Genomic DNA, 26,339 nt, shown 5'->3' on the forward strand with positions numbered 1-26,339 from the left:
TAGTTTGACAAACTCAATTTTCGTCGTATATTATTACGCGACTTGAATAAAACTAGCAACATGTTTCAACTTTAGTCACGACTTTGTTAAATCGCACGAAATTTTGTAATAAAATTATATAACGTTGTGTAAAGAGAGACAATGAGCTTTTAAAATATTTCGTCGATACACGCTCCATATCTATATATACCTATTCGTTCGAATCGCGAATATCAACGGCGAGATTTTCTGTGCACATTTTCTTTACGATTTTATATTTGATAGCCGGTTGATTACACGCTCGTTCTATCGTAGCAATCCCGCACAAGTATCGCCGTTTATGTTTTTACGTCATAGGCGGTACGTGTAGGCGTAGGCGTAGCTGCAAGTAGTCCAAATCAACGCCTACGCGGCCACTTATATTTCAGTAGATTACGTATAGATGTAAACCTCATTCATATAGTGTTTACTCTTTCGTTTCTATCGATCTGTGCACATGCCAGTTTGCGGTTTGGTATTCTCCCGAAATGGACCTTATTACGCCGTTACTGCAGTAAATAAATAAATTCGATAGTTTTTATACAAGCAAGATAAAGCGCCATTTAAGTGTTAAATTTGAAGAATAAATCTATAAAATTTTTTGCTACGGAAAAAATGCATGGTCAAATAAATTATATAAAAATTATAATAATTTATACAATGGCGAACAACTGTTGCTTTTAAAATGATTGTAAAATCATAATTTTGAATCGATCTCTTTTATCAAGCCGATATTTCACATTCAAAACGAGATGCATGTGTAAAAAATGACGTGATCGAGTACTTTTATGTGAAAACCTTCTAATTTTCTGGAAAGCTTTACGAGGACATTGGACCACATGGGATGATACCGGTAAAGCTCGGGCTGTACTTTGCAAATTACTACTCGTTCGTATCGTTAAAAGCTCACTTCGTTGTAACCGCAGTCTAATCTATTAATTCGATCTTATTTCTCGAAAACGACGATGATACGGGCCACTAGAACCACCGACTTTACTCCACGGAGGTTTAAAAAAAGCCCCCCTGCGAGCCATTACGTTCCAGAGGCCTCTGCCGACCACTTGTGGCAGAAAATTGCAGTAATTTCGCACTCTCTTGCGATTCGTCGAGATTTTTCATGCCCATTAAGATGCGACCTTGACGGCGAGAGTGCGGTAAATTCGGGTAATTTTGCAACGCGGAGTGCGCTCGTTCAGCTCTGACGCTTTCGTACGAATAAACGACCTGCTATACTATTTTGTACTACACTATAATTTACGGCACGTGCTTCTCCTTATGAATTATTTACATTGTAATTGCTAAATTATTGCAGCCGCACGTTGACAGTAATGGTAAATAAGAAACGAAACAATTCTTCAGCATAATGCCTATAAACAGTTTTTATATATCTGCATATATATATATATATATATATATATATATAAATCTAAATTTCTATTAAATAAATAAGAAACACAAGAGTACGCGCGTAATGTAAGTCATTGTATATACATTGGCGACACAGATTTTTTTTTATTAATTATGAAAATTTATCCGTGACAATATTTTAAACATGTATAAGTACGTTACGTGTTTAAAACTACCGTCGTAATTTCCAACGTATCCTCATTAAATCTGAGCGACACGCAATCCATTTTACTATCTAAAATCGCACGAGAGAGAAACAGAGAGAGAGAGAGAGAGAGAGAGAGAGAGAGAGAGAGAGAGAGAGAGAGAGAGAGGGCGGAGAGAATTATGCAATTATTACCACATATTCTCCAAACTGTAATTTCATTATCTAAATTATTGTAGATAAAAAATGTAACAGATATAGCTATATCGATTATGTTCAGCGTTTGGTTATTATTGTCCACATAAATATCGATGGCCCAATATACAGTAGTGTTCGCAAATCATTATTAATGCTTGATTTACACTGAGCTTAAATTCCCTTGTGTTCTTTATACATTTTTGATCGCGGTTATTCACTCGGCAAAGCTCGTCGGTGATGTTAAGCCTCGTTAATAACACACAGTCGGGCTTCAGATACTTATATAATTAACCGATATTCGTATTTACTATATAATGAGCATCCTCTATGAGCTCCTTTTCGAAAGTGCCCTTCATACAACAGATTATAAGACCGGTAAGACGACGTCTTAGGAATAGATTAGCGTCCGCGCGGCTTTTAAATTTTGCTTAATGCATTTAGCGTGTATTCTGATAAATAACTTTTACTTTAAACTTTTATCTAAAATTAACGTATATACTATATTTGTTTCTTTACGATTGCGTTGAAACTGTAATTGCGGTGTTGACGGTTTCATCAAGTATTCCACGCGTGGAATATTCTCCGGCCATCATCATCCGGCGTTGTACACAATACTCGTAGTTTTACGAAACCGGATCCGGCTAATAGCGATTCCGTGTTTCGTCCTGTTTTCGTCTTGTTTTATTCTCGCCGCTGCAGCGCTGCGCAGTATAGTTCCTCCGGATGTCTAGATTTCGTATTCCGGCGGCTACTAGCTCGCCGAGGGAATCACACAAAGAAGCTTGTCCCCTTCGCAACGGACGACCCGTTGAATGCCGCGTGCTCGACGGCGATTGATCGTTTTTAGCGCAGCTTTGCGCTAGGTGCGAGTAATTGTGAGTGCGTCAAGTTTCCGTTGAAGTAAAGTTTACCCGAAGTTATTTCAAATTGTCTGGCGTACTAGATTCTGTTGCCGTTTTACTTTCACGAAAGTTTTAAGACGCTTTCGTTCTTTTCCTTTAATCGCTCGTGTTTAACAAATCGCTCACACTTTTGTCTGTTTTACGAGAAAAATTGTTTCAAGCTTATCCGTAAAATGTAAAATGTTACGTAACCACATTCATATATGCGCGAAGATCGTATCACCTCGTGTGCAACGCGAAATATTTACGGCACATTTACTCAAGAGCGAAAGAGGGGGAGGAAGATACACACATTCCGGTATGAAAATAAAGGGATCTCGCGTACGCGAGAAGTTCGATATAACGAGAGAGTTTTCTCTTTCTACTCCGCTTTATTCCAGCGCGACGAATGAATAAAATGGATAAAGCGAAACACGACCAAAGCGAGCTCTCGTCATTGTATCGCGAACGTTTGAAAGAAACATTAGCGTTGCATCCGTATCTTTCGCGCCGTTTGCAGGACCAGCCAGAGATGTAGGGTATCTTCCGTTGCTCGAGCACGAATTTCAAGCCGATAACTGAATGGGAAATGCACGATGAGTGGCCACGAAAATTATGCGAGTGATAAACTGCAATACTTCCGCTTCGGCCGTGTGTTCTCATCCTTTCGCCACTCACCACCGGTAAATTTCATGTACACGATAATCGTAACGTGATATCCACTCGCAAGCGAAACTGTATCCACCTGTACATATCAAAATGTGTGGATTGTCTGCTACACGATATGCAGCGGGTCGCGTTGCACATTTTAACGTACAGTTTTACTCGCGAATACAATCGAGAAGAACTCGATTCTTCGCGCACTATTGAGAGATACCTCCGATGGTCCGAGCGACGCTTCGCTGTAAAGCATCTCGGACATCGTCCAAACTGCAGCCCCATATCCCAAATGGAGATCCCATGTCAGTCGCTGAATTCGCAATGAAATTCGGATCGAGTGTACAATGGGACAGTAATATGCAATTAACGACCTTTCAATGGACCATCCATATTTATGCGTTTAATTGCATATTCCGATAACATAAGTAATGCAAAAGCGTTATTTCCATCATAGGCGACATAAAATATGCGCAATTATTTTGCGCCCCGTCGAGTGACGGCAGAACTAATTTCCTCCTTCTGGTCGACGATAAAAGAACGACGGTGTAGAAAAGCGTTTACTGTAATTTAGGGTGTTACAGAGGTCGTATCTATGTCGCGGATCAGCAGCATTTTATCGCCTTAATCAACATTATTTTATTTCTTTCGAGAGAGAAACTATTAGCATATTTTTTTTATCGCCGATCTCTGTAAATTAACAGGCAGATGGTGCAAATGAGACCGTTAGCAATTTATAAAAACTCTTTTAAATAATTATACGCTTCATTACACAATATTATTTATACTAAATAAAATATGTCACGGATAATTTAACATGCAAGATGTTTCGGAAAAGGATGACTTCTGTAAAGAAAATAGTAAAATAAAGCGATAAAAATATAAATGTTCTACAAATATAATATCGAAATTTAACAAAATAAAATGAAAGAGGCTTGACATTTTTTTGAAATATTTTTTATAACTGTTGTAGGTACGAATGCAAATCCACTGTGAAAGAAAAATTCTTCGTAGCGTTTGCATTTTATATGCTAAATAGCAAATCTTGTAAACATTCCTTTCCGAATGGAGTTATATTTGACTTCTCCGCAATTAGATTCCAGGATTAATAAGTACATTATGTCACGCGTTGCAATAGGAATTACGAAATACCATTCGTTAACAAAGGGAGATAATCAAACTAACTTTAATTGTACTAGGGAATTGTTCCGCTGGCATTGCTGGCAGTTTCTGACATTTCATTATACCAGCCGGCCTGTTATCATTTTCTTGCTGTGTACGCTAGCATAGCGCTGCGCGTAAACGTCGCCGTATATATCCATAAAATTAATTTGTCAATCCGCATAATCCCGCATCCACGCAACGAAATTACATTGAAAATAGAACAAAGCTTCCTCCGTCCGCGGTGTCGTGTAATCACTCGCATCGCCGTAAAAATTTTAGCCATTTTGCTTCACTCGTCACTTTCTTATCTCTTTTCCACTCTGTGAAAAGCGCGACTCTTGAGCAATACAAAAAAAAAAACACCTTATCTCGTGCTGCCAACCGGCCGTTAATTAATTTGCGCAATATTTTAAACTCACACTCTAAGCACTTTTTATCGACTCTTTTTAATTTCGTAGTAACTTTTTCAGAGTTATCTCTTACTTCGCTTCATCTTCCTTTTTCTTCCAATTATAATATTAAATCTCAGATATTAAAATATAGACGAATTAAAAAAAAATATTGTTTATACTCTAGCAAAGAGGAAAACGTAGCTCGTGTTACTTACGTTTTTCAAATTTTTTAATTATATTTTATTTATTTAATTTTTTCTATTTGAAAGTGAAAAATGTTTTTCGAAAAACGAACAATGTTTACTACAACGGCAAATCTTAAACGCATACACTTTCGTATGTCATTCCGGGCAAACATTATCGCCATGATTCACTCGACAATTCGAACAACTTTGTACCAGAGTGTAACACACTCGGACGTGTACGCGTCACTATTTCGTTTTACATCAGGCCCGTGGCACGTGAATAATTGGAACTTACAATCAGAGTTAATTGCCAAGTTATTTAATAATGAAACTTCGGCTGTTTCGTAAAACTGTGGTATGCATTTAGTTTTCGGCCGAGGAAAAAAGTCTTATTTGAGACTTTTTACCGGAAACTAAATTGAAGTTTCTTCCCTTTAATTAAAAATGATACGCTAGTAACAAAGATACAAAAACGCAGGGGAGAGATTATGTAGTAAGGGATGGTTCGTTATAAATTATATATTATAAAAACCGCAACGATATTCGCGAAGTTTAAATTAAGAGGAGTGAGCGAGGAAGTTCAGGAAGTGCTCTCAAGTATTCCGCCGGAAAATAAGCGCGTCGCGAATCATTCCCGGTGTAAGCGAAGAGGCGTTTGCCAAATATTTGCCGATAAAAACTCACCTGAGATCGCGAGAGCTTGTGCCTGCGATTAGAGTTCGCGATCTCGGCGGGTGTCGCGCTCGGTGCGAGAAATCGAATCCGGTTGCACTCGATGCCGAGGGGGTGGTGTTGCAGCTGATGGGGCTGCTGATGGAGTTGCTGTTGCGAGGTATCGCTTTCCAGATGATGCTCCCCCGTGTCCAGCATGCTGCCGCCCAGGGAGTCCAGCTGTGTCAGCGACCTCGAACGCACCTGTAACGATAAAAAGTGACGTTTGTGTGTTAAGAAAAGGCATCTTGAAAATTGATTCTGGTGAATACATGAGAAACGGATACTACGTGTGCGATTTTTAGTCTGCACATTATATATCCAAGAATAATAATAAATTATTAACCTTATTATTATTAGCCTTTCTACTCCCAAGCGGGGCGAGCCGTTCACCCCCAATAAATGATTTTTTTTTTAATAATTTTGCCAGAAAATTTTGATAATTTTTGTGGATTTTTCGAATTCATTTTTAAGGTATAAGCTTTTATTTGAGACAAATAAATATATAAAACGTACAACTTTCAAGAAGATAAAGCTTATTTACTTGAAGCAAACCGTTCGTCCCACTTGGGAAGCTTATATCTAAGAAATCAGCGTGGGAGTTGAGAAGTTAAGATATCTTTATATATCTTTATATATCTTTATATCATATGTCTATATACTAGAGAATGTATTTGCCCTTCTGACAAATGAGAAACTCTCTTTTGGAGCAGAAAACCGCGATTTTAAATAATCAATTTCGTCAAAAATTTATCCTATTTCTTCAAAAACCACCTATACTGTTCTTGCAATACTCGCCTAATTAGCAGTAGATAAAGTTCAGTTTTTGACACAATACTTCTTAGTATCGCCAAAAAAAAGGGGAAAGCACTTTTCTCCTTCAGAATTATATCATTCGATGCGATCATCAAAACTTCTTAGACAGAACAGTGAACTCATATAAATTATTCTGCTCCTATCACTGCAAGCAATCTCGCGCCAAGTATTCCCCGTTCCATCTAGCTTTCTCCCCGCAATTATCTTCCAATTACTCGCTTGGAAATCAAGCTCAACGCCTCGGAATTACGAGCGCGAATAATGCGATCCGTGTTATTGCGGGCGTGCGCAAACGGCCAACAATAAAACAAATTTGTGGCCGCAATCAAATGCACCGGTATGCGCGAGACGCGTCTTGTGAGAGAAAGGTGAGCGAGCGAAGCGGAGGGTGACACATCAGCGAAGGATGGCCGACCTGCCATTAACGAACTCGTGGCGTGTATACGGGCTGACTTCCTGGGAGATAAATTCCGGAGAAACCTTCGTGTAGACGAAACGGGTCACCGAAAGATCGATTTATGTGTGGAATCAATCCCCCCTGCTGTACCTCGAGGGACCCTCGTCGTTCGTTATCACGATTTACTTGTTGTGCTCCCCCTTTTCCCTTCACTCGTCGCAATAATTTGCTGCCGCGATGTGTCTCTTCGAAGGGATTCTTCTCGCCTGCTCTCTCTCTCTCTCTCTCTCTTTGCTATTGGCGACAGAACGCGTGAGGTATAATTGAACGACTGGGCCACGAGGAAAACGAGTTTTCGTCATTTTGCATACGACGGTTTTAAGCGAAGTTGTCCTCAAACGACATGTAACTTTAGACGACGCTGGAAATAGGGAAGAAAGTGCGACTGGCGTTAATTTACAACGAAAAGCTAAGCGTGTCACTGCCCAATTTAAAGTTAGAGAAAAGTAATAACCATTTGTAGGATCAATTAAAAATAATTACGTTAATTACGGACGAATCATGTAAATTGCACAATGTTTAATACATATATAGTATAATTGTTCTTCACAGAAATTCTTCACTTTTAGGTGATCGATCAAAAGATATGTTTCATTTCCGAAATTATGTTAAAAGTTTATATTTTCCTTTAATATTAAAATCTTTCCAAAAAGAAAATCAGAAGTGAAGATTAATCGTTGTACTTTTCAACATTATAAATATTAATCAGTCTTGAAATATTTTCAATGTGATGTAAGGGTAAACCACCCATTTTGAGAACAGTTTGAAGAAAATTTTTCCTATAAAAGCATTTATTCGAGAACCCACTTCGTATAAGAATAATACGAGACACTTTCCTTCAGATGGTTCTTCAGAAAACTCTTATAATTTACGGTTCCTCCGAAAATAACAAAACGCTCCTGCTCATACGCGTACGCCTTTATAAATATATCGCACAATGATGGTCGATCGTTTTCGAGGCAGTTTTGTTGTAGACATGTAGACATTCGTATAAATAATAACAAGTCATCTAGTGTAAAAACTTCCAAAAATCGCACACGTCGTTCTGACGTGTATCCGTCGATGAAAACACTAAAATGAATAACATGACGCTTATGTAGGAAATAAAGATTTCGTAAAAATACGCAACGACGCATTACACAAATATATCTCGAACAAATAAATTTGATTATCATCTTGAAGTCCTTAAGCTTCCCCTATTGTGCTTGAATCGTCCTAAATTTCTAAAGTGACTACGATTTCCATTCTACCGCAAGCGATATAACGGTTTCATTCGACAGGTCGTGATTGAGTTACACACATCTCGGGGCGTTTAGGGGCGAAAACAGGATATTTATACCGATCCAGAGTGCGTCGTCGTGTCGAATCCTTTTTAGCCGTCAAAGAGACTCCACGAGGCACAATTATCCTGACTGATGGAAGCACTCGAGGCGATTTGCGCGATAGGGACCAGGCTCCTCGATAATAGCTCAATGACAATATCCGCCAGGAGTAACTCGCGAGTTATGGTCGCGCTTGAGGATCACGTTCCCTTATATATCTGCTTTTCCTTTTCATCCCCGCTTGGTGAGAAATCTAAGGTTCGATTGAGAAATTCGATACTCGGCTTGTCAATTACTTTTTTAACACTACAATTCCTCCCTTTCTTTCTTTTGATTTTTCGACGACGTTCCGAAAGTGGGTAGAAACGACAACAACTTATTCTCTCAAAGAGAGAGAGAGAGAGAGAGAGAGAGAGAGAGAGAGAGAGAGAGAGAGAGAGAGAGAGAGAGAGAGAGAGAGAGAGAGAGAGACAGAGTCGAATCGCAGGATTCGAAGAGAAAACTCAATTACGCCTTCGCGCAACGGTATCGAGGACGCCGATACTTTCGTCCTCTGTATGTACATACTTTGATGTATACACTTCCGTCGCGCGTGTTGTTTACCCATCGATAGGTCCGAGCCGATCCCTGATGGGTGTCTTTGATCGTTCGATTTTATTCCACCCTCGGTCTCGTAGGGATTCGCAGCTGCGGTGTCGTCACCACGATATGTCGTCGCGGTGGCGCGGCGGAACGAGAATGAAGGCACGCGAGATGAAAATTGTCGACCGAAGAGGAACACCACGTGTGATGCACTACGATCACCGAAAAATATCGAAGTTTGTTTCTCACGGTCACCGCAGAGGCTTTGGGTCGCTCTTCGCGATCCTCAAGGATACCGCGTTTACGAAATACGCAATACGTTCTATCCCGAAAACACGCTCATGCATATAAATAAGATCCCATGTACGTACCGCGCGCGGCTTATGAGATTCTTCCTCCAAAAATAGAAGAGTGCGATTGAGTAACGAAATTTTTATAAACTCTGCCGCGTATAAATAAAAGAGGGGCAGATAAATATACAAATACGTTTTAAATACATATATATATATACATATAATATCTATATATAAAATATTATTTTCTCAGTCCTTGGTATATAAATAAAACTTACTGAAAAAGCTTTAAATAAAAGTTTGCCAAAATCCACAAGTAATGATCTTCTATACACCTTATATGATCATGCGCTATCTATTGATAATGATAACAAAAATATAAAATATAAAACACATGAAAATTAGACACATTTTTAATAGTAATAATTTAGTCAACTGTATTCTTCAATTTGCTACGACAGTTTTAAGCTTACAAGTAAATCATCGATCACGAAAGAATAATCGACGTTAAAAGAGTCAACAATTTAAAGTAACTTATTTAATTTGAGATTTCGCAGACATCTCGACGTTATTTGTCCCGTTTAGATGAATTTGTCTTCTGCGCGCTCCGTTTTAAGCTTAATCTTTCATTCTACCGCGACGTTCCGCTCAATTCTTCGCGAATATCTCGATACGTCGCGTTTCCCCTGATTTTGCGCGCTCTCTGATTCCGACATTCTATACGAATTTATCGTGACGTTGCGGACGATATATGTATATCCGCGCGCTTTTATATTATCCCGCGGAATTCTCCCGCAGCCGAGGGCCGCAACGTATTTTATTTTACGAGAGAGTGTCGTATGCGGAACGAGTATTAAATCGTTCCGCATATGATCTTACTTTTCGCTGATGTCGCCTCTTCCATTTATTTCGCTTTATGTAGCGAGTCTCGCGGAGTCCCCGACGTAAGGCGTGCGACACACATCAATCTTTATCTCGTGATACGACATGCAATACCTCTTCCGTACATTTTGAAACAAACATTGCGCGTTATTCGGAAGGACGCGGTATATTACGTCGCGATTTGATTTCCTGGGGGTACTTAATTCAAGGCTATGAATTCTTCTAGACCGAAACGTTCTTCCTGCATGCACGAACGATGGTTTCTTCGACAATTTTTTTTCCTCGCAGTTGTCTTTAGCTCGCGCTTATTCAGCTTCTGTGCTTCTCTTGTCTCGCGCTTTTGAACTTGCGATGAACGTTGCGAAAGTATGGATTTTTCACGTCTAACTGAATTCGTAGTTATTCGTGACGTCTGTCCGTTTAAGAAATATGTTTTCTTATTCTCGGAAAATGCCGTGCTCATTTGTTGTCGAATCCCTAAATTCCCGCCCAAAATTCCGACGTCAATTACGAGCGCGCGGTTCCGCGGTGAAGATAACTTATCTAAGGTCGAAACTGGCATTATTGTTCCACGTGATCGAATAAAGTTCTCATTAATTAACCCCTTGGTTAATCAATCCTCGTCAAGTCTCGGCGATCACATAAACAACAATATCGCGTAAGATCGCAGCTGCGCCGCCCGTTAACGCCGAAATCGCCGATTCGACGTAGTTCGACGGGCGATTAATTACCCGGAAACTCGAACGCGAACCGCTTATCGATTAGTACAGCGAGAATTGAATCGCTTCAGATTCCGGCAGCATTTCGCAGTTCTGAAGCAATGAAACGTTTTCCGATTTCCGTATTTCGAAGCGCGCGAGCTAGCAAGGTTTCCTGCGTAGGCACCGAAGAAAAGAGTGTTAATGTTTTCGATAAAGCTAGCTATCGCGTAAACAATTTAACGTGCGCGTACGAGACACTCGGATTTCTTCAGAAAATAGAGAAACGCGTGAAATAAAAACAGATATGAAAAAAGCAAATCATTTCTGCAGCGTCACGTGCATCCATCTTTCGGAGAATATAAATCTTTTATGGCTGCTGATGGCTTATGATGCGATATATGATGCGATATATTTTTAATTTCGCTTTTTTTTACGGGACATCTTAAAACATCCGCGCAAGCTATGACCCGAACTATCGACCTTCATAAAAACGAAATATCCATTTTAGATTACAGTGGCGCGATACCGTTGTCGCGCAGCACATTTTTTCGCGAGTCCCTTGCGTCCCTGCCCACGCGGCTATTAAAATGCAAATGCGCGAGTCTCGCGCTCGCGAGGGCGGTTCGTAAAACTTGTGTCTTTAATATCTGAAACATCTTAAAACATCGCCAATAATGATCCGCGATATTAGTCGTAAAGCGAGTGTGTTACGTATATAGTCCGGCGAACGTTAACCCAGAAAACGACGCATTTTATGGAGTAGCTGAAAATGCTCGATGGTTAATGCGCCATGTAAGTTTAATATTGTGACTAGCACCGCGTTTCTCCCTTTACTTTCTGCGATTCTGGAAGAATCAGCGGTAGGATCAACGGAGGATCGCTGCAATGCGGTTTCTCGCGTTACGCGTATCCCTATTTTTTCCTGGCCGCTGTTCACCGAAGATTACGCATCAGGTTTACCGACTGTCAAGGCAACGCAATGTTTGTCGATCTCCCATCTAAACATGACAGACGTTAAATCGAATCTTCAATGTGGAAAAGACCGCATTGCAGCGATCCTTCGCTCATCCTACCGCTGATTCTTCCAGCAGGATCGCAGAGAGTAAAGGGAGAGGCGCGTGTCCTACGTGCTAGTCACATTATTAAACTTACATGGCGCATTAACCATCGAGCATTTTCAGCTACTCCAAGCATAAAATGCGTCGTTTTCTGGGTTAACGTTCGCCGGACTATTGCGTATATAACACACTCGTTTTACGACTAATATCGCGGATCATTATTGGCGATGTTTTAAGATGTTTCAGATATTAAGGAGACAAGTTTTACGAACCGCCCTCGCGGGCGAGACTCGCGCATTTGCATTTTAATAGCCGCGTGGGCAGACGCAAGGGACTCGCGAAAAAATGTGCTGCGCGACAACGGTATCGCGCCACTGGTAATCTAAAATGGATATTTCGTTTTCTGCTACTATACCGATTCGCCGACAGCGATGCTCTTCATCAGCGTGGACTCGTCGGAATGAAGGTCGTAATTAAAATAGAGCAAATGAGGTCGGCGAGGACGGCTAATTGAATCGAGTGGGATGGAGAATGACGAGATTTCGCGCTCGCGTAAATTCGGTTATGAACGATGCCCGTGATCTCAGAGTTTAAATCGGCAGGCTCGGATGAACTCGCGATTCGTCGATGACGTTTGATTGCGCGAAGTTGAGCGAAGAGACGTGCGGCACGTTTTTATACGCGGCCCTTCGATAAAACGCTGATCGGCTTATCCTTAAAATATTCTCGTGAACACGTTCCATAATTCTGGGTGAAGAGATATTTCATATTTACTGATTTATATCTAGATTATTCAGCAAGACGCCAGGACGTTATTAAGAATAAGTCAATGTAACTTTTTCAACTTCCAAATTGGTCGTCTCGTCAACGCGACGACTAAAATTAAAATTCCTTTGAAGTGACGCTTATTAAATTAAAAGTTCCGATACTTGTTTGCCTTTCTGAGCTTTTCTGATTAACGAGAAGCCTTTTATCTTCAACGATTCGTAATACAACTTATAAAGAATTTCTTCAGGAGGAATTTTCTCCAAATTGCACAAAGCATCTCCAAAATGCATCTCGTTTTTTTCACAACGACTGTCTTGAATCGCGGTTCGTTATCGTCTATCACATAATTGGTGTAGGAGTTTCGTTTCCGGAGAATACGACGGCACTTATGACGTAATCGGCTAGAAGGATCCTCGACGAGAGTAAGGTTGGGCACGAGCCTTCGCGGAACTCTCTCGTTTCATCCCCCGCTTTTAATTGAAGACTTTCGTCATCGCGACGGCACGATTGCGTAAAGTAAACTTCGTCCGCTCCCTTAAATCTGTTCGCACGCTGAAATTGACCATTAACTGCAATACACCTTTAACCGTCATCCCTCCTTGACCTCACCTGTTTATTCTCCCTTTCTCTCTTATTCCGCTATATCTTTTCGCACGCCCCGTTTATTCCCGTTTCCCTTTTCGTCGTGCTTTTTGCGACTCTCGCCTCGCTTTAGCGCGCGCGGCGCGAAATCACCATATACGTATAGGCACTTAGTTCGTCACAGATGGAATTATGCTCCTCTTCGAAAATGAAAATTAATCGAGTTCTGAAATAGAGGCGTGCGACGACTCGATAGCTCATTTACACGAGTTGTTATAATCACGTATACGTAAAGATATCGGCAGCTATCGTCAGAAGTGAAACGCATTCATTCAAGCGCAGAAATTTAACTATTTCTCAAACCATGCATGTCTTACGCGAGTGCAAAATACCTACCATTGTTATCACGATCGACACCAATGGAAGTAGAAATGCGAAAAATATAAAATGTTGTAAAAATTGATAACGCGCAGATAATGAGTTGCGGTTTGATGAATTATCGGGGCCCATGTATCCAGTTCGCGTCATACATACGCGCCATTAAGCACCTCAGATTATCCGCCGGTGCGATAATATATCAAATCGAGAAGCAGTGGTAACGGCGCGCGATGGCCAGACGGCGAAATGGTCGAATCGATGATTGAACGGGCGATTTTACTGCACCGTAAACGTCGGACGCCTGAACGCTACCGGAACTTTCGCGTCTCTTGTGCAGGAGAAGAGTTTCGCCGGATATAGCTATATAGGGAAAGTAATTGCGCGCGACGACGAACTGCACGTGGATTTTATCACGCGTAAAGCTTCATAAACGGCGGCCGGACATTCGTTCATTCGTCCGTTCGTTCGTTTATCGACGAGGGTCTGATTTCTGTCAATTTAGCGAAGGGCCTCGCAGCTTTTTGTCAATTCAGCAAAGAGCACGTCTCTAACGAGAGTCGTTTGTTCGTGACTCGTGACAAGGCGTAATTTCGCGCAGGAGGTGGAAAATTGACGAAAAAATATTTCGCTCCACGATTGGAAAAAGGGCAGTCTCTTGGCGCTGCATTCTTGATATTTACGAATAATTTCAACATGAGTTTTGGATTATATTCAGACATGATAATCATCACGATATAATGTCATATTATTATAATTATTATAGAGATAAAAGTGATTGTCACCGAGAGATGCCGTCATCACTACCCTCTTTGCCACTCTTCGCGATTTAATTTTTAATTTAATGGGCAACAAAGTCACAATTGCTGTTTAATTAATTATCGCAATTTTGCATTATTTTCAATGTGGCATCATTGTTTTCATATATTACATAATTGTTATTTAATTACCACAGAACAATCGTCGTGTGCCTGGCAAAATGTGAATTATAAATATGCATATCAAAGTACAAAACGCGTTTGTTCTTGTTGTATAACAGAACAGAAACACGCCATTTATTGTTTTAAGCTCGCGGAAACGCTGATGAGTTGCGGTTTAAATTATTACTAGCGCACGTTACGCGCCTGCAGCAAATGACTGGAAGAGCTTTAGCGGTGGCTCTTGGCAATACACGTCATTTTGTGCTGTCATAAGCTGTTGAGCTGAACACTCTGAGTGCGTTTTGTTGAGGCAATTATTTATTTTCGTCAATTATGATAATATATGTTGTATTAATTAAAGGCATTTGAGCAGTATTCAGTACCTGTATATTCTTCAGATCTGCCTTCTTTCCCAAAAGCGAGCTTTGGGGGATTGTCAGAAAATAAGCGTGTGGACATTTTGAATCTACAGAAAAGCCAGCTCCAGAAGCTCAATTTTATCAGAATTAGGAAACCGATATCGGATATCCGACAGTAACTATAACATCGTTAATTAAATACGGAAATTAAAACTTGGGGAAGTAAGGTACACTCACTATTACACTCTTATTTTTACAGAAATCGATTTACTTCGGCGTACGTACGACAGATATATCTATATGTATCGAAAAACATACTTTTTCCTGAAATTTTCTTTTTGATCTAAACTCTTCGATTACAAGATGGACGAAGCTCTCCGCGTTATCTGCAACTATAGCGAAACTCGACGAACCGCTATTCGTGGCGGAGTTCGGGTACAGTCAGCATATTTGCGGGAAACGACACGAAATAAATTCCATCGCAATAGTCTCCTCGCTTCGTCGATGGGAAACTTAGGGAAACTGTGGCCCAAACTTCACGAGAATTTTCCTGTTTAACTTTTAATGCATCTCAACGTGCTTCGATCAGAAATACTTATTATTAAAAGATGCAACAAACACCGTTGAATAACGAAAGTTTTATGTAATAACGTTGTATGAAAGTTATATATAGGGGAGACCGGGGCACCACGAGCCACGGGGTACCATGGGTCATTGACTGTTTAGGGTAATCCAGAATGTTTAGGTTGATTCAACTAGTAATCACACGTGACAGTTATTTCGTTGCTCATACTTCGTATCTAGGTGGCAGTCATCAAAGTCTGTAGTCTCGAGACGCACGTGACATAAATGGTTTTCATGATGCGTAAATAACTTTTTAACCATTTAGAAATGTTTTAATATTGTTTTTGGCCCGAGTAACCTTGGGTCATTTCTCAAAAAATGTTTTAATTTTTTTCTCAAAAACTGATCAATATTTATCAAATATGCTAGATAAACTTTAAAATATACATTGTGCTTTAACTATTAAAAAAAAATGAGACAAAAAATCTTATATTTAAAGGTACTTTTCAGAGTTTGAATTTTTGTGGCTCATGGTGCCCCGGTCTCTTCTAAGTAATAACGCCGAAAATAGAGCGATAAGAATGATAAATTAGGAACACTTAATTTGGACTGGAAAAAATATTGAGTAAGTTTCGATTGTCATGTAATTTTTAATAGTAAAATGTATATAGTTCACAAATCACTTCTTCGTTATTTTTATAAACTTTGTAAAGGATGTGCTAGATCAAATCTTGAAAACATTTTTATAGTTTTTCTTCTTACTAAGTCTTATTATGTTTTTTAAGATGTGAATTTTATTAAATTTTTATAGTTTAGTTAAAATAAAAATTTAGTTACAATAAAAATTTGTAATAATAATTGTTATTTTTGTTGATAATTGATACGCAGCAATTTCCCGTTAAAACTAAAAAATTTTTGAACTTTGTTATAAATGGTCTCAAAAACTAATCGATGAAAAAAATCTAAATATCCATGCTGACATTATTTATAAAAGAGCTTATAATTTAAATTTTAACATGTTTTATTTTTCTTACAACCTTCTTGCAGCATTCTTTCAATAACTGATATGGTTTGTTAAATTTCAATTTGGCAGAATTGATATAGTATAAGCTTATTTGTGGAATTTTACGAGGTATAAATCAGCAAACTTCGAACAATACCCAATTAGGCTAAGTATGATAAATTAGCAATTATAATCGCCAGGGACCTATCCTAATTGCCAACAACAGCGAATATTATAACGCGCGCGCGCGCGCAGGTACTTGCGGCTATACAGTAGGGTTATAAACTGTCTAAGGTAAATAACATATTTTTTTGTTGGAAAAAGACACAAGAGCGTTTAATAATTTAATAGCTTCTATTTTGAAAAAATCAAATGCTATATACAATACAAACGTAACAAGTATTCGTTACTTATTGTTCTCATATTTATATATTTTTATATTACGCGTATTTAACGTTTATTGAATATTGCATCTAAAAATTCGATTTTATCTTTTGAGATGAAGTTATTCCTTTGATTACTTTCTCAGTATAATATATATATATATATATATATATATATATATATATATATACACAAGCAGCTGATTAAATCCTTAGTAGCAATAGTTTCTTGTAGGTTGAACTTCTCGGTATTCATCAATCAGATTTAATTGCTATTCGACTGTCGTGTAACTTCCTATCAGATCTGTTAACTGCAGCCAACCATTTATCATACGCAGCTGTAAACCGGCTTAATTTCAGTTTCATTCAAACGTGTCGCTACATCGTTGTCCCAGTTTTTGTTGCTAAAACGTGGCACGCGAAGTAATGTCCACGTTTTAACAATCGAAACGTTCATCATATTCGTCCATCGTGCAACTTTTAATTACTAAATCTGGGCATGAACAAGAATGAAATGGTATTTTCAGTGCGCATTTAATATTTTTTGTTTTGATACTGAAAATAACTTTTATTATTATACATATTTCGAATCGTACGGAAATAATTTCACGTTGTTTCGTATATACTAAGATGGCTTTCTGGTAAATTTGACTGCTACTGATTGATTAGCTCTTGTATATGCAAAAATGAATATGCAAACGATATTACGGGAGGTCGGAAAAATAATTCAGCGAATGAAATAGGATTGTTATTTTATGTTCTTGCACACAATGCAATTGTAATAAATAATATGTGTGTTGATTTGTATATTTTTTAAAACCTATTAAACGCTATAGAACTAATCTTTTTCCAGCTTCTGTTGCGTTGTTTTTATAGTAGAAGCGCCGATTTGATATAGGCAAGATTGATGCTATCCGTAACAATGTTTTACACGCCGTTCTATACTGTCCGTAGATTGCGTGGATATTAATATCGCGAAACATATTCGAACTCCTTCGTAGTTTCAAAACGCAGTAAGGATGCCGATAATGCGTTTCCTTATCAGCCGCGCCGAGGGGAAAGCACGTTGCCATACCAATCGAAACTTTCTCCGCTATATATTGCTTCGCGCAAACTTTTCCCCTCAGTGCACCTGTTTTCTTTAAGCAATTCTCCACAAAACAAACTTATATACCGCGGTATACGTACATACTTGAAGGTATACGCGCGATCCATGATACCAGTGAATTCGTCGACACTTTGACGCACTCCTCTTGCTACATGCGGAATGCAATTTTGCACGTCGCATTTTTTCGATACATTCCCGTATTTCGAATATTTGCAAATATCCGAAAGATTTCAGTACATGAAATTCGCTGATTCAAAAAAATTCTGAATAAAGGTAATAAATTATCGCGTTGTCGAATTTAGGATCTAATAATTTTATGAACAACTGTTAAATTAACTTTCAACTGCAATTTATTAAATTATTCAACTAAACTATAATAACTATTACAAATGTTAAAAACTGAATAAATTTATGTTCAATATATAAAGAATATCACATCAAAAGTACCTTCAAAGATTTAAAAAAATATCACCACATAATTTTTCTGTAATATTAAAATTTGTACCGCGGTAGAATCGCAGTAATAAATTATAATTAAATGTGTATTTAATCGAAATTTACTTAAATACTTAAGGACTACGAAAACTCAGCACAAGATGGATATACTCCTTTTATGTCACATCTCAGGTATGTCACATCTCAGGCTTCAAGGGTTTCGCCGTATAAAATACACATAGAGAATTATACGATAAAACTTACTGTGACATATAAGTGACATTAAAAAATCTTTGCTATAAATGTTTTCAAAAACTAACCGGTAAAAAAAATTTACATGCTAACATTATTTATGAAAGAGCTTATGTTTTAAATGTAATGCAATTCTTATACATTTCTGATTTTCTCTACAATCTCTTTAATATTGCAAGAAAACCATGTCATATTTTTGAATTGTTGAGCATTTTTAATATTCTCTCCAATACGTTATTAAACAATAAATCTTTGACATAATCGACGGTGAATTATTACAATTTTATTACTCAAATAGCATTAAATAAAAGACAGATAAATCCTTTGTTTCGATTTTAAATACGAGCTTTTGTTTCTATTATACATATTTCAATTTCCAGTCTCGTTGAAAGTTTCCTCACCGAAATGTGCAATGCGTTTCAACCGGATATAAGAGGATGACGGAAGTTGAGTAAAACATCTCCACGCGGAATTTCTGTCCTGTGCGCGCCGAGCCAGCACTTGACAATTCACTTAATAGCAAAGTCTTTCTCGGCGTTTATCTTCGCGCAGTTATTATACAGTGCGCGACAGCATAAAAACGGTTAAATTCGCGTTACGGCTTTGCTCTGCAACTGTTTAACAAACTTGCCGAGCATCATGTCGTCATCACGTTTAACCGAAGTGCATTCGTACCGAACGGCGAACTGAATAAATACGTAAAACTTTACAGTTTGATCGCGAATGCGAACTTTCGCCCTTTTCTCCTAACCTCGACTTATCCGCTCCAACTGGCTAAAACATCCGCGTGATGAAGCAAGAGGAGGAACGTGCGGTTTTGTGGCAACTGCGAAAAATCCCACGAGACGAATATAAATTCGATTGCAAGAGTAAAATTGTGGTAAATCGATAAAATCGAAAGACTCCTAAGAACGAAATTACCTGTCGAAATTAAGCAGATTTTTGCATTTAAATATTTTATATCACATTTTATATACATATATATTTTTTACACTGAACATTATAATTTATTCGACGAAAACGTGAATTATTTTTCATGGGAATGTATGAGAGAAATAATAAGAGGATAAAAGACTTTGGTGACGTTTATGTCCGAAAAGACTTGGATAAAAAATTAATTTCCGAGAGATTAGTTTGAATTTGAATATGAGAGAAAAATATGTCATTTTTAGTAAATAGATATTTTATACTTTGACAAATTGAAAAATACATTTTTACATTAATTTATGATTAATCAGCAGCGTCGTTTATATATAAAATGACATATTTCAATTAAAAAAAAAAAATTATTTGTTTTAATTAAAATATTAATGTCTTTGTAGAATTTTTGAAAAACGCAGAACATAATTAAAAATATAGAAACATAATTAAAGATAATTTACGAGCTTTTTCTGCGAAATAAAAAATGACTAGATATTATTAAATAAAACATATAATTTTATAAACATTCGTAATTTAAACTGTAATTTTAAGTTTATTACTTTTTCAGTCATTGTTTAAATTTTGCAATTAGATTTATATTATCTATACAACTTCGTAATTTCAGTTGCATTATGTGTAAATGTGTACATGTAAATTACAGAGCTGCCTTCCGGCTCGATTGGTATTACATTATACGTAGATACTGGATACAAATCACGAATCAACTAAAATTGCAAATTTGTCCAGGTCTCCAATTCTCGCCGTGGGTGTATTACTTCGCGGCGCATGCAAACGTGTTCCTCCGCTTCAACAATTTCTACAACGCAAGCATTCTATTTTGGTTTTGGAATTAACGCTTTCCGGTTGACATGAGCTTTTGAGATCCATAAGTTTAATTCGCGTACATGCCCATTTTATTCGTGTTTCCGTTTTACAAACATTTTGACAATTAAAACAAAATAATTTTTCCCCGAAAGACAAGGCTAGTCCGACTTTTTTCCTATCGCCGACGAATATACGCGTATACATATGTGCAGGGCGTCTAATATCTCGTCGTCAAAAATAGTGTTAAAAAATATGAGACGTTGATTCAGAAATGATAAACTTATAATTTATGCTTTATATATGCTGCTTTATTCTGCTCTGGCATATCATTGGAATGTGCACCGTTATTAATGTGTAGACAGCCTATTGCCCGATAATAATGGACCACGACTAGAACATTAACCGCCCCGATAGTCCACCTATAAACCTAGTTCATATCATCCAAGATTGTGGACGTCCGATGCTTCAGTAAACCGCAATAGGCTGGCAAACCTATTCACGTGTTAAATTTTCGAGCTTGATAACCAAGGCTATTGAGATGTTCCTGAAAATTTAATAACTTCTAGTACTAAGGGCCTCTATATAGTTTGCTCGGTACATTAGCCTAAGCGTAAAAAAATAATTAAACATTGCTCCACTATATTCAGAGTTTACTGCATTACAATTATTTAATACAATTATTTAAATCTCTTCGATGTTATCACGTTTCTTTGCAGAGGCAATCAAACATTTCTTAAAAAATTTGGATCAATTCACAAGCATATAGGATTTTTTTTCTTTAAAGGCAGAATTACGACGAACTTAACGTAACGGAACGCGACGGGACACGAAGTGAAACCTAAACACATTGTTTTTTGATACTTTACGTCACGTTACGTAAAGTCGATCGTAATCAGCCGTATATAAAAACAATGTGTTTAGGTTTCACGTTTAGTGATTCGCGTTACGTCTCTTTAACGTTGCGATTTGCACCAAATCGACCGCGACGGTGTTAACGTTTTGGTCCATATATAGCTCTCGGAGAGCTCTCATATGTCACCCGTCGTTTCTCGTTCAACCGTCCGTTTTCCCGTCGGTGGATGAGGACGCTAAGCCGACGGTATATAGTAGGTATAACAATATCGAGCTCCGTCCCGCGCACACGGAAAGCTTTGCAAGCGGGAACGTAATTTCAAGGTTCTCGTGCGCCAGTTGTATTAAATCTAGAAATTAGGCGTGCTGCAAAACGCCCCGACCGCAGTAACTTCTGTTTTGCGACAGGGTGAAGCAAAAACGCAACTGGGGATTGAGTCTGTCTTGCCACTGCTGGTCAATTTTGAAATCAGCCCGCTTACATTTCATGTTTCATTGAGAAAATTTGAATAATTGTTATATGTCGAGGAACATTTAACAGGATTTTTCTGTCTTGTTAATTAAGCTGATTAACGTAGTGAGTTTAATTCGCCATTAAATATCCTGGTAATCATATAGGTTGTTCAAAATATCGAGAGGAAGATTGATTAATTGTCATATAATCTTAATTGACAGTTAATCAAAGAAAGCTGGAGACGTTAGGATATCACATTTGGATCCTAATTTAATACCAAAAGCCCGCGAGTCAGCTTCGTTTACTCGTTTCTCATTTTCTGCAATACGATGTTAGAGCCACCATCTCGCATCACGGCAGCTTATTTATTATGCACATGTGGCTTATTTATCTTATTCTACACGGCTTACGCATTATCGAAGTTGGGCCGACGCGATATGCAGCATCAGTAAAGCAAACTATTGCATAAGTGGAGCTTAAGGCAAGTAGCTCGGGGCCATATTTCGTCAACGCCTTACCGGGAGCACAAATACGTCGGCACGGGGAGAAGACGTGCAGCTGCGAAACTTGTTAACTCTATTACATGGGCGAGGGGCGGGGGGGACATAGGGCCCGATTTAATCGCATAATCGGTAAATTGTATATCAAATCGTAAACTGGCGCTTCATTAAGTTACCTGCCGTATCTCCGAGCGTGATAGTAATTACTCTGAGGAACTAATTAGCGCGCGTCGCCGCGACGCGATTTGTCATCGTTTATTGCCTCGGAACGAATACGCTTGCTGCGATTATTCTGCACGTTATACAACAATGGGGGATTCGAATGACGAAGCGTCCCGGCGCATGTGTGTGTGTGTGTGTGCGTGCGTGTTGCTTACGCTGTCATGCTGTAGATACAATATAGTACTTGTTTCGTGAAACCTTCATTTGTAACAACTACAATTTAATTATTGTAACCTTGTAAGACACGATCAAAAACTGTGAATAACAAAGGGAGCAATTTTTAATAATTTTGTCGAATAACAAAAATCGTCGAATTCTTCAGTTTAAATTAGTTTAAGTCACAACTGTCTAGAATAGGCTGTAAATTTAAACAAACATATAATTGTATCCTTTTAATAGAAAATCGAGGTTTTGTGTGTGTGATCTTTTCTTTCAGTTTCAATATATTTCCATGTATCTCTATATTCGCAAAAATAAAGAGGATTGTATTTCTGTACGCGATAGATACCACGTGATGGATAGCAATTTCAACTCTCGGGAAGGCGGCAAAATTGGATTCGAATAGCAGCTTGCCAATGATGGAAATCAAGATTCAACGATCGAAAAGCAAGCTACGAAAATTGTTTAGCATGCGCATCCAAACGTACTGATGCAAAACAGCAATGAGAATGCGGCCGATATGCGCATTTTACCTGAATGCGCCCCATCGGCGGCGACACCACCAAGAAGATTCTCATCGCAGCCTTGAGGAAGTCATCCTGATTGCGATTCGTCGTGTCCTGCAGAGCGGCCTCGGATATGCTGGAGCTGTTCTGGGTGGTCTTGCCGCGCATCTTGCGCCTTATGCTGCCGACTATCTTCCACCATTCCTGCCCGGTACCGCTGCCGGACGACGACGCGGTACCGGCACCACTCCCGTCCCCGTGGATCGCCACCGTCGCATCCTGCTGGCCGGTCACTGACGACACCGACGACGATTTCTTATTCGAGGGGCTTAGATCGCGGCTGGACCGTCGGCTCGGGGTACCGCGGCCACCGTGGGGGGTCCCGGATGCGGACACCGTGGTGCTATCGGCCCCCGCGACCGACTGTTGCCCAGCTGCGAGGATGGAACCACCGCTGGGACTCGTGATGCCTCTTCCACCACTCCCACCGCCGCCACCCGCACCCTTGGACCCGCCGCACGTGACGATCGAACGCGCCGATCGCCCCGTTCGGCCGCCGCTGCTCAATCGGCGTACGAGACCGCGTATGAGGCCGCTCTTGCGCGCCGTCGGGCCCTCCTCCACGTGCTCGCCCGGCGCTTCCACTCTCTGGCTTAATTGGACACTGTTTATTAAACTTAATTAGACACTGTTTCGGTGAGATCATCCGAGCAGCTTGTTTCTCTTCTCGAGCGATCGATCTTTCCTTTTTCTTTTCTTTCTCTTTTTTCCTTCTTTATTGCGGTCCTTTTATCGAGGGAAACAAGTGCCGCGTGGTAATTTTTTTATTCTTCCCGGTGCTTTCACGCTGCGCAATTTTTACGGTTGCGCTTTTCCTCGTAGCGATTTTCAGCCGCAGTGCTGCCTCGTCGTAAATTTTACAACCCTCGCCGGTCTTTGCCAGCAAGAAATACGCGGAAACTGATATATACATACACATACATATATCGCTCCTTGACGCTCGTCAAGTGTCTCGCGCTATTCGTGTACTTCCCTCTGCACTTCGTACTGCATCGATTAAGTTTCCAACTGCCGTCTCGGGGAAGTTTCCACTCAATAAACTGCCAAGTTTTTAAAACAATTTTATTTTTCTCTACTCCGAGTTGTTCGTTATAAGTTACAATGGAATTATAATATTTCTATGTTCCGTGCGTTAAATTTCCCGAATATGCTTCGCTTTCTGTGGCAGCGTATTACGATTAGGCTGATTGTGCTACAGTAACGCATCGTCTCGCAACGAATTCGATTCGCAATCACTCACGTCGCAGCTCCGAACCAAAGCTCTCTCGATCGGTGTTTAGTCTTTCTTAACAAGATCCAAATTGGAAGTGTCCACGACACATAAGCTCTGAATTGATTCTCAAAAATGTTCGCTTCTTATCCATGTTATATTAAAATTTCCTCGAGTAAAATTTCCGAGAATAATCGTTTACAAGTGATAACTCTATTGCTCTGAAAGTTGTTCCCGTTCTATTTCACGAGAGATTATAATAACGCAGCTTCTCTCCGTGATGGCGACAGAGATGCCGGTGATTTTCAAAATGCGTTTTCGTTGGGCAAATATTTTGCGGAAGACTCTTCCATCTTATTCAGCGGAGTTCACGTTCCGGAGATTACGGCCAGTTATTGGTCGCCACCTCGAGAGCACGTATTCGTGCCTCAAACGAAGAGTCATATCAGGCGGTTTACGTAGCGAATGATTGCGCTAAGTATCGCGGGATTATCGACACGACTATCAGCGAGTGAGCTCTCCCTTCTTGGAGAAATGCTTCTATTCACCGCGCATTTGTGCGCCTCGTCTATCATCTATTATTGCGAATTCTAGCGCTTCTCGTGATTCTTCAATACCAAGAAACTTACTTCCACTATTATTCTCTTAATTATTTTCTAAATATTAATTATATTCACAACTTTACTAATGATAAATAAGCAAAACATTGTTACTGGATAAATAATAGCGATGTGTAATCTAACTTGCAAAGTTACGCCTTTTCGATTGGGAATTCAAAGATCCAAAATCGTTATACCAGAAATTACATCCAACACTCAATCTCTGTTTGCTTTATTACCTCATGAATTCGCTTCACGTTAATCTCGGCAAAATCTACTTGGAAACGTGTAGACATCAATGAGAGTTCTGCCGCTGATAGTAGTTCGCTCAGGCATGCCAGATTACAAAGGTATATGCATGACGTTATCGAAAGTTCGAGAGCGAGATCCGGATTAACGCTATTCTTGATTTTGCCCGTGATCACGTAATCCTATCGCGCGTAGGCCGACACGCACGGTACGGTGAGTCGAACGGCTGCAACTTTAATTAGAATTTCCTCATAGAATAACTCAGTTCGGACCACAGCACGCTGAAACGATCGGGGGGAAAATCCGCGGAAGAAAAATCTGTTCTCTCGCCAGGTCCGGTTCCAAGCTGGGCGCAAAAGCGCGAGGTTGCGGATTGAATCGGGTTGCACTCTTGCGCGAAGGTCCCAAACGCGGGAGCGAAAAAAAAAAACTCTGCTTGAGCCCGTTAATGGCGCAAACCGGGCCAAGGACGTATCGCGTATCTCGAAGGGACCGCGAGGCTAGGAGGAGTGTTATCTATCCTTCGAGGAATCGATCGGCGTCGTTCAAGGCTCACCGTCGAGGAAATAATTTGCCGCGATCCTGCGGGCCGGCAGCTTTCCCGACGAGAAGTCGATCGGACGTTTCGCCAGCAATTATCATTCGCTCCTCGCGATGATCGCGCGTGATATCTCTCGATTATCCGCTCGTCTCTCCTCGATCACCGCTCTCTCTTCTCGATTCCACGCGTTTTCTTCAAAGCACGGGAGCGCATTTTTTACTTTCCGACGACGCCGACGGCCTGATGTAATGCCCGGCATCTGCGTAACGGAATCGATCGTGTCTATTAAGGAGCTTTATTACTAACAGAACCGAGCGCGCCTGATGCACCAGGTAGATGTGTTCAAGTATATAGGCATAACGATGGAAAATCAAGTCTCACATGGAAGATCTTTTATTTTAAAATATTGCGTAACGCAATTTATTTTATATCACATTATACCTACGAGAAATTTCATTTGCTAATCTCCTATACTTTTTACATTTTTAATCTATATCGACTGTAAGAAAATATTAACATTCTCCTCCGACTGTTCCGGACTCTGTTAACTTCTCCCGAGTTAGGTGAGAAAAGCTTAACATGGTGCAATCACTACTTCGAAACGATTAAAATTCATCTGATTA

At 39.5% G+C, this 26,339-nt stretch overlaps 1 protein-coding gene across 4 annotated transcripts in view; it reads right to left on the reverse strand.

Moving 5' to 3' along the window:
• The window catches only part of LOC143903576 (pleckstrin homology domain-containing family G member 5), a 66,290-nt gene that overhangs the window by 28,836 nt on the left and 11,115 nt on the right, over nt 1-26,339 (reverse strand). For 2 of the 4 annotated variants that reach the window (XM_077417263.1, XM_077417261.1), the window contains exons 2-3: nt 23,085-25,975; nt 5,732-5,962 (exon numbers count right to left, since the gene is read on the reverse strand). In XM_077417263.1, coding sequence (XP_077273389.1) covers nt 5,732-5,962; nt 23,085-23,225 — 372 coding nt within the window. In that variant the 5' untranslated portion in view covers nt 23,226-25,975. The remainder of the gene's footprint in view (nt 1-5,731; nt 5,963-23,084; nt 25,976-26,339) is intronic. The other 2 variants (XM_077417264.1, XM_077417265.1) reach the window with 2 other exon arrangements.

The sequence above is a fragment of the Temnothorax americanus genome, unplaced genomic scaffold, assembly GCF_048541705.1.
Source record: "Temnothorax americanus isolate GAGA-0224 unplaced genomic scaffold, ASM4854170v1 Scaffold49, whole genome shotgun sequence".
NCBI lineage: Eukaryota > Metazoa > Arthropoda > Insecta > Hymenoptera > Formicidae > Temnothorax > Temnothorax americanus.